This window comes from Vespula vulgaris, chromosome 19 (assembly GCF_905475345.1).
Source record: "Vespula vulgaris chromosome 19, iyVesVulg1.1, whole genome shotgun sequence".
NCBI lineage: Eukaryota > Metazoa > Arthropoda > Insecta > Hymenoptera > Vespidae > Vespula > Vespula vulgaris.
This window is the reverse complement of record NC_066604.1, coordinates 4,085,376-4,094,559: the sequence shown is the minus strand read 5'-3', so window position 1 is coordinate 4,094,559 and position 9,184 is coordinate 4,085,376. Positions and strand designations below refer to the sequence as shown.

General features: G+C 33.1%; 2 protein-coding genes across 2 annotated transcripts; both read left to right on the top strand.

Annotated features, from left to right (window-relative positions):
• Positions 1-1,385: 1,385 nt before the first annotated feature.
• On the top strand, positions 1,386-2,576 carry LOC127070922 (zinc finger protein 512B-like). The gene is made up of 4 exons (XM_051009517.1): positions 1,386-1,492; positions 1,599-1,826; positions 1,905-2,066; positions 2,296-2,576. The coding sequence occupies exons 1-4, from the start codon at positions 1,481-1,483 to the stop codon at positions 2,416-2,418; spliced, it is 525 nt and encodes a 174-aa protein (XP_050865474.1). The 5' UTR covers positions 1,386-1,480; the 3' UTR covers positions 2,419-2,576.
• A 1,693-nt stretch (positions 2,577-4,269) lies between these two features.
• Positions 4,270-6,056, top strand: LOC127070692 (zinc finger protein 512B-like). Its single transcript, XM_051008974.1, has 3 exons — positions 4,270-4,357; positions 4,800-5,093; positions 5,564-6,056. The coding sequence occupies exons 1-3, from the start codon at positions 4,346-4,348 to the stop codon at positions 5,789-5,791; spliced, it is 534 nt and encodes a 177-aa protein (XP_050864931.1). The 5' UTR covers positions 4,270-4,345; the 3' UTR covers positions 5,792-6,056.
• The last annotated feature ends 3,128 nt before the right edge of the window (positions 6,057-9,184 follow it).

Genomic DNA, 9,184 nt, shown 5'->3' with positions numbered 1-9,184 from the left:
AGTTTCTTAAAATCTGTCTCTCGACGCGTAGAGACGAAAGAAAGAGAGAGAGAGACGTTAATTTCGTCGAATGTAAAGATCATAACCGATAATCAAACGCGTCCAGTTTTCACATTAAAGAACCTAACTCGATTGCAAACTTCGAATTACATCACGCTTTCTAACTTTTTGATAACGAATTCTTACTTTTTTTTTTTTAACTCAATTATCCTGTGCGATTACTATACTTGAGAGATAAAACGTATTATCATAATGATCGATGTAATGATCTGTAGGGAAAGCTCATTATTTGATGAGAAGTGACAATTACGATTTGTTGATCCTTCAATACTTTTCAAATTTAAAGATCAACAGGTTTTTCCTGATATTTTAATACGTTTTAGATCGAATAGTAATAGTAAAAATATTTATAATTTGTTAAAATATATTACTTTTAGACACGATTGATTTATTTGTCAAAGAATTCGACTGGACGAATTAAACGAAATAAATGTATTCTTTCAATGTACTAAGAACGTTTAACGTAGTAAGAAGAATCGAAACAAGAAAAGAAGGGCAAATGTCATGTGTGTCGAGCTTAAAATCGCACCTAGGAGATACGTGCCATAATCGCAATACGAAGTAAAAATCCTTTTAATTGGAAAAGATTTAGGGGACTTTTAAATTGAAATTTATATCATAAAATGTTATGGCATTTGTTTAATGACTTATTAGTCATTAGTTCTTTATTTTAATCGATCGAGAAAATGAAAACATTTTTAAATAACGTAGTAGTAATTGCACAGTATTTTTATAAACAATTATATGGAAAATGACACTTGCAGATACTCGGCCAACATAATCGATGCACTTTTATCCAAGATTAATTAATCTTGCAACACAATAATCGTTACCAATTTGCGATGAAGAGAAAATTAAATTGAAAACATTTTTATGTTTAACACAAATAAAAAATGAATAAAAAAAGAAAAGAAAAGGGAATAAAAGGATGGAAACACGTAGATGTGATCGAGAGGAGAAAATCAATAGATTTGCGATTAAAAGAGAATCTACTGATCGGTACTGAGCTCGTTCACGTATACCCATAAAATGGCTGAACGTTGACTTAGCTATGCAGAATAGTCATATGTGCCCATAAAAATCGATAGTACGAGTAAACATAATATATACATACGTGCGTGTATCCGTGCGCGTAGTATACATCATCTAAAACGATACACGTTTATTTAGTTATACAACCAAGGTATCTCTAACATACGTATTATGTATTATAATATGTAATAGGTATATGGATTCTATGGTAGGTAAATAGAGGCGTGAGGTAGGTGTGGCGATGGTTTAACGCACGGCCATTGGCTTCCCATTGGAGGGGTGTACGTACGAAATGAAAGTCGACTCCCTATATAAAGGGTGGTTTTCCTCGAATACAACACAAACCGATTTAATTTAGCAAACGAGACTCGGCACACAGTCGGTCAACATGAAGACCTTGGTACGTTACAACTATTGTGCAGAAAAAAAATATATTGTGCAGAATAAAAAAAATATATATATAATTTAAATCTTAGAGAAACAATAATGAACTTGTGTGTTTCTAGATTTGCTTGATGCTGATTTCCGCGGCATATGCCGGTGAGAAAGCAGAAGAGAATGTGGAAGAAAAGGCAATTAAAAAGCGTGGTCTATTGGGTCTTGGATTGGGATACGGAGGAGGTTACGGGGGTGGTCATGGGTACGAAGGTGGTCACTCCGTTGCAATTGCTACCGTTCCGGTTGAAGTACCAAAGCCTTACCCGGTTGCTGTTGACAGACCTTATCCAGTGAAGGTGAGTCTTACAGAGATTTGTGTCAAAATTATTTGTAAAAAGTAAGAAAAATTACCGAATATTATTTGATGATTTTAGGTGCCAGTTCCTGTCCCACACCCAGTGCCAGTTGCCGTTCCCGTTGACAGACCTTATCCAGTTGTTCAGACCAAGACCGTAACGGTTCCAGTTGACAGGCCTTATCCCGTCTCTGTCCCTGTTAAGGTACCAGTACCTGTACCTGCACCTTATCCAGTCAAGGTAAGCCCTAATAATCTTGAAAAACGCATAGTTGGACATAACAATTATTAATCAGAAGCTATGCACCTTTCTATTGAATCTATGCACATCACTTAATAAATATTTATCTTGTATGCGTATAATATTATACACACATACACACATACATAAACATTAGAATACTAATTGATAATATCATTAACACGTATGAATAAATTAATTATAAACCTTGTTCATATTTTATTCACAGGTACCAGTAGCTCATCCAGTACCAGTCCCAGTAGCTCATCCAGTTCCAGTTGCGGTTCCACAACCTGTCGTCGTCAAAGAAACGGTTCCCGTTCTTCTTAAGGGCGGTTATGGTCATTTATAGATGAAATTTTTTCCTCCTTTTCTATCTTCGTCTATTCCATCTTCCAAAACTCCTTGCCTAACACCCAACATCGCAAAACATCGTGACGAGCGCAAACCAAAAAAAAACATCCTTCCGCTCCCCTTCTCTCTCTTTCTTACCCTAGTACTTAAACTTCATGAAATAAAAAATTGATTTTGTAAATGTTTTTCTAAAGAAATCATATGTTTATCTCTCTCTCCCTCTCTGTCTCCCTCTCTCTCTCTCTCTCTTTCACTCGGCAATTCGCTTATTCTCTTTCACAATACGTCGACTTTCTCGAAAGAAAGTCACGAAATCGTATCAATTTTCATAACAATGGAAGTTACTATCGCAAGTAGCACAATACTCAAAAAGATTCAATACGTCCATTAAAATTACGCAAACTTATGTCATCTTTTTAAATTTGACAAATACGATTGCGACGTTTATAATTTAAAGAATTATTCATCGAATTATATTAATTATAAATTATAGCAAGCGTCTACGATTCTGTAGAGTTCATAAAAGTAGTTTAAAAAAAAAAATGATCGTGCGTGATATATAAATCTTTGTTTCGAACGATTCGAAAAATCAAAAAACAAAGAAAGAAGAAGAAGATGCCGGCTCGTGAAATTCTTCTTGGAAAAAGGATCTACAGAGAAGTTTACGAAAAAGAAAAAATTGTACGTCGATTTGCATATGTTAATCCAAAATCCATAATACAGTTCTTCTCGGTAGACTAGTTTGATTAAAAAGAAAATAATAAAAATAATAAAAAAATAATAAAAGATCTTTCGAGAAGATATCCCGGACGTGGTGACAAATATCAACTATAAAGATTCGATACTGACGCAATCGATGAGACCGGATTAGAATACGTCTGGGGAATCGTCTCCAATTCATTTTTCAAGTGTGACAAGTAATTCATTAAATAATACGAACAAAATTCATACTTGTCTCTTCGATCTTTACCATTATTTTTTCATAAAAAAAACAGTAGGGATAGTTGCGCCGTCGTTTAAAAACAATGTTAATTAAGGGAAAAGGACGAAAGATCGATAAGTCGATATCTAGATCGATCTTTTCATTACTTTCTTCATTTCGGGTCAGCTGGCCAATTAGCGAAAGAAATTTAAAAAGGCTCGGACCAATTTTGGTAATGGTAGGGCTCTGAATATCGCCAAGGTACAAAGATGTAATAAGAAAGAGAAAGAAGGAGAGAAGTGTAATTACGAGAGTAAAGGGTCTACGAAAGAGGTGTCCGATATATTTGAAAATCAAATTCTAATTCGCGTAGAAACGAATGAGTATACGTAACGTGATCGTAAACGTTTCTTGTCAGGCGTTAACGAAACGAAATAGACGAAATAAAAAAAGAGAAAATATTCAAAAGATTTGACGAAACGCAAGATGTTCGATCAGTATCATTTAATTCAAGAATTAATGATAGATATCCATCTATGTACGTGCGATTATTTTCGAAAAATGCTGATCGAGGAGACTTATCTATTTTGATTCGTCGGATATGTAAAAATCTGATCTTTTTTATTATACCTAATTCTTTTAAGAATAATATTGCGCGAGAAAGGAGAATATAATCGATTCGAAAAAAAATTGCCTTTTTTCTGGAAGAAAAGAAGAGAAAGAAAAAAAATAGTTGCGTAAGAGAGAGAGAGAGAGAGAGAGAGAGAGGAGGAGGAGGAGGAGAACTTTTAAAAGAAGTTGGTTTCTTCTCGCTACTTGTCGTACACGCCCGGTTTCTTTTTTCTTTATTTCGGTAGCCCACCACCACCACCACCACCACCATGACCATCAACGTCTTTCGCTTTTTCGAGGGTTCATCGGTTTCACGTATAAAAGCGAGAATCTTTTCGGTCGAAATCATCAGTCGAAAACGCATCGAACCAACCAAGTACGAATTCTCAACATGAACGCAAAGGTAATTAATTCGATTCTACTTTTGTGAAAGTTCATTTGAATGCAATGTACCAAAGAGAGAAGGAGAGAGAGACAATAGGGAACTTAATTATGAATTCATGGGACGTACGAGTCCATAAGTTTTTTTTATCGTTCTAAAGTATCTCCAATGCATGATTTTTGTAGAAACTTTAGACAAAGTTTGATATGTATTAACTGTTTCACTACTTCTCTCTCTCTCTCTCTCTCTCTCTCTCTCTCTCTCGAGTGTAATACGAATGGAGAAGTTTGCCATGTATAGGCGTATAGGTAACGAACGAAACGACATTATCAAAATCTTGTAAAAAGATTTAATGCACGACTAGATGACGTAACGCGTTCCAAACTTTGTACGTTACAGTTTTACGAGCAAATAGGTATGTACATTAGAGAATAAACTTAGGTGTACGATATCGAAATTCCAGATCTTTGTACTTTTCGCCCTCGTGGCATTGGCTGTAGCCCAAAAAACGTCAACGAAAGAGACGAAGAAAAATAAACGAGGACTCGTCGGATACGGATACGGTCTAGGATACGGCGGACTCAATACTTATTCGGCTGCCCATTACCCTACGGTCGGCATCAGTTCGTACTCCGCTCAATACCCATCGATCGGCATCAGCCATGGGGTCTCTACGGTCGTAACGAAGGAAGTTGCAGTACCAGTCCCGCACCCGGTCCCCGTAACTGTTGAGAAACACGTCCCATACCCAGTCAAGGTGATTAGAACAAAAAAGAATATCTGATCCTTTTACTGCAAAATCTTTGCAATTATCGAATTTAGATATCGAGAGAAGGAATACCGAGCGCTTTGTCGGTCCAACCAAAATATTTTTCTAATCAACTTATTCGAAAAAAACATACGCGATCGAACGTTTAATCGAAGGTAATCAAGGTAAGATCGATCATTGAAAGGCAACGACGTAGAAAATAGAAGACCTCGTATTAATAATCACGCTCTAGTTGATCTTAGAAGTCAACGAGTACTTCTAAGTCGCAAGGACGTTGATTTCGAAATAATAACGTCAATGTTATAAAAAAAAAAAAAAAGAAAGAAAGAAAGAAAGAAAAAACAGAAAAAAAAACAGAAAAAGAAAAGAGAAAGAAGAAAAATGAAAGAAAAGAAAAAGCAGGAACCTGATCGAGAATAAGGAATATTTTCGTTCGATAATTTTAATTAAATTTTCAGGTTCCATATGCAGTACCAGTAGATAGACCATACCCGGTACAAGTACCCAAGCCTTATCCGGTCGAAGTAACGAAACATGTTCCTGTCCCGGTTGACCGTCCTGTTCCAGTTCCAGTAAGCGTCCCGGTCAAGGTCCCAGTACCAGCCCCATACGTAGTGAAGGTAGCTCAACCTTATGGAGTCTATGTTTCCTCTGACCTTTCTTATGGTGGTCAATCTTCTTGGTAAATGGCTGACGACGACAACAACAACCTTCGGTAAACGGAAAACATTTGTCCATGAGCGTTATAATGTCGTCAAAAAGAAGAAAAGATAAATCGTGGTACTTCGAAAGATGATATATTTTAAAGGATAAAAAATAAAAAAAAAGAAGATAGCTATACTGGATTTCTTCATTTTCTTGCTTTGAGAATCTCAAAGTGAGAATCTCGTATTGAGAGTTCTGCATAATTTAAATATATTATATTATGTAGTATTTATCTTTTGATATACATACATTTTGTTTTTCTTTCTCTCCGTCTGTCCTTGCAAAAAGCAAAGAGAAGAAATAATAAGTATAATTACGTGGAAAATTGAAGCTAATTATATGTCAAGTTGATACTAAAAGTGGATCGAAACGATGTATGAGAATATAACGATCGAAAGCGAAATTCGATGGCTGTAGTTGATTCTCGTAAGAAATGATTACATGAATTCGAGCGAGATACTCGTTAAAACGAAGAGAAAGGACGATGAAGGGACGCGTAGCAAAAAATTTCCAATCGATAAGTTTCATTCATTGACGGCGACGTGCCACGTGACATGTGTACAATATTTCCCGTCAAAAAAAGGAACGAATGAATTTTTATTTATTCTTCCTCGTTTTTCATTAAGAGAAATACGATGATAATTAGAGATTAGGCGCTCCTAATAATTTTTTAGTTGGTATCAAATCATAATTACTGTTAAAAATTTCAATATACACTTAACAGATTATATTATTTATCATCTACTTTATACAATATATGTTTCTTCATAAATAAAAAAAATGTATTATTACTTACAAAACATTGATACTTAAAAAAAGTATTAATATATTTAGTCTCTTAATACGTATTGATTTATTAAAGTTAAAAATGTCAAGTCTACTTATTAAAGAAGATATGAACAATTGTTATTCGATCATGTTCGAAATGTCAGTTCTAGATCTCTAAGATCGATCGAATGATCCATTGATTTTAAGATATACAGAAGATGATTCATGGTTCAATCAGAAAAAAGTCAATTCTTTTCTTTTTTTTAAATAAATTATAATTGTAGAGTAAAATTTTTTTAGATAAAGGATTCTTTTTTAACAGCATTGAATATCCGCAGCACGAATTTTATTTTACAATTAAACAATATTATTTTACATTCGCAATATTCTATATTCTTTGATTCCTATTTATTTTTACGAGAAAAATTAATCTATTGCTGATTGAACTATAATTCACTCTACATATATTTACGTACATGTATCTATATACCATCACTTGTTAAAATTATAATTTATTACATTATCAGGAATAAATTATAAATATTTAGACATTTCAAATGTTTCATGGACTCTCAGGAATAATATGTGATCATAAAAATTAATAACAAATGCCTAATAACTGAGAAATAAATTATTAAAGTTTAAAGTAAAAACAATGTATTCTGTATATCTATATATATGAATGTCTATCCTATAATCCACTGCCATATTGTCGCAAAAATGCTCGATTTGTAATAGTATAACATGATAATAGTGGAGGTAGTCTAATAAAAGGCGGGAAAATACTTTTTAATTAGCTAGCGATACGCTAGATGGCGCCAGAGATACTAAAATGTCTTTTTTATAGTACCAATCCCCCACGACAGATGGCGCAAAGGATATCAAGAAGAATCGGTATTATCATCATTTAATATCATTTCCTTGTGCTAGATGGCGCCAGGGGTTAAAAATGATGTCGGTATGATAATAATTCAATATCTCTTTGCTACGCTAGATAGCGCCAGGGATTTAGTATAATAAAAAATATATTATATATATAATTATTATCATTCTCAGTATGAAATATAGACATTTACATATTATAAAAATTATCTGCGCAAGCATACATCACTGATTAATAATATTTATTGTATAATGAGTATAAATTGTGGTCACGTTAATATAAAAAAATTCCGTAGGTCTTTTGCTTTAATGTAAGACCATGAGGATTCATAAAGAGTTATTTAACGATACAATTAACGAGTTTTTTATATTTTTTGTTTTTTTGTATTCTTCAATGTAATATATAATTCTTTAATATATTAAAATATATTTCTATTTCTTTTCGTTGTCATCCTTAATATCGCTGGCGCCATCTACCTTAAGGAAATGATACTAAATGTTGATAATACCGATAATTCTTAATCCTCTTTGCGCCATCTGACGTACAGAATTGGTATTATAAAAATGACATTTCAGTATATCTGGCGCCATCTAGCGTACCACTAACTAATTAACAAATGTTTTCCCGCCTTTTATTCGACGACCTCCACTACTATCATGTTATACTATTACAAATCGAACATTTTTGCGACAACATGGTGGTCGATTATTGGATAGGCATTCATATATATAGATATATATCGTGTACATTCGTGTACTTTAATTACTTATTTCTCAATTATTATATGTTTGCCATTAACTTTTATGGTCTTATAGTATTCCTGAGAGCCTATAGAACATTTATGGAATCTAAATGTTTATAATTTATTTCAAGTAATGAAATAAATTGTAAATTTTAATCAATGATAACAAGACATAACCATATATTTATATATATGTATGTATGTATGAATGTATGTATGCACGTATGATGTATGAATCGTTGTAAGATATTTATTATAAAAAATCAGAAAAAAATGGAAAAAAATTAAAAAGAGGATAATAAAATAATGTTTGCGGTAAGAGAGAAATGAAGGAAAGCATGGAATACTAGAAACGTCGCTTTCTAGTTTGGTTTAACGGAATATTCTCGATCCTCGGTAAATTGATCTTACTTCCTTCCGTAAACAGTAATTCGATTCTGCTCGAGAAAACGTGTACAGTATATATAAACGAAAAAAGAATGTCGTACGTTCGCCGAAAGCAAGACGGTTGTATAAAACAAACATCGTAAAAACTTTTCTTAATGTAACCGGTCAATCGAGATAGGTAGTTTCAATTTTTTTGTGGAAACAGGAAATTTTTCTACGATTCATCGGCTACGAGTGGTGACTACCATTTGAAAACAAAGTATTATGTTTTTTTAATAAATATACTTAGAGACACAATTAAAGTTACAAAAAAGAAGAAGAAGAAACGTTTGATTAGACAAAGTTTTATTAAAAAATAATAACCTATATAAAAGTCTAACAAAAAAAAAAACAGGAAGAAAAGGAAAGGAAAGAGAAAAGAAAGAAATAAAAAGCAACAATATAAAGAAAAACAAAAACTTAACGCACATGTGTAAAGAAATTAACTACATCGTAAACTATGTACAAGAACAGAACGTGACGTTCTAGATCAAAACGATAATTTGATCTAACGTGCGAATTTGATCTAGAGTTATCATAACGATATTTTAATGA

What these genes read in the sequence shown, in the direction of transcription:
- LOC127070692 (XM_051008974.1), top strand. An exon ending in ACGTCCCATACCCAGTCAAG is followed by an intron (nt 5,094 to 5,563) that starts GTGATTAGAACA and finishes TTAAATTTTCAG; the next exon opens with GTTCCATATGCAGTACCAGT.
- LOC127070922 (XM_051009517.1), top strand. An exon ending in ACAGACCTTATCCAGTGAAG is followed by an intron (nt 1,827 to 1,904) that starts GTGAGTCTTACA and finishes TGATGATTTTAG; the next exon opens with GTGCCAGTTCCTGTCCCACA. An exon ending in CTGCACCTTATCCAGTCAAG is followed by an intron (nt 2,067 to 2,295) that starts GTAAGCCCTAAT and finishes TTTTATTCACAG; the next exon opens with GTACCAGTAGCTCATCCAGT.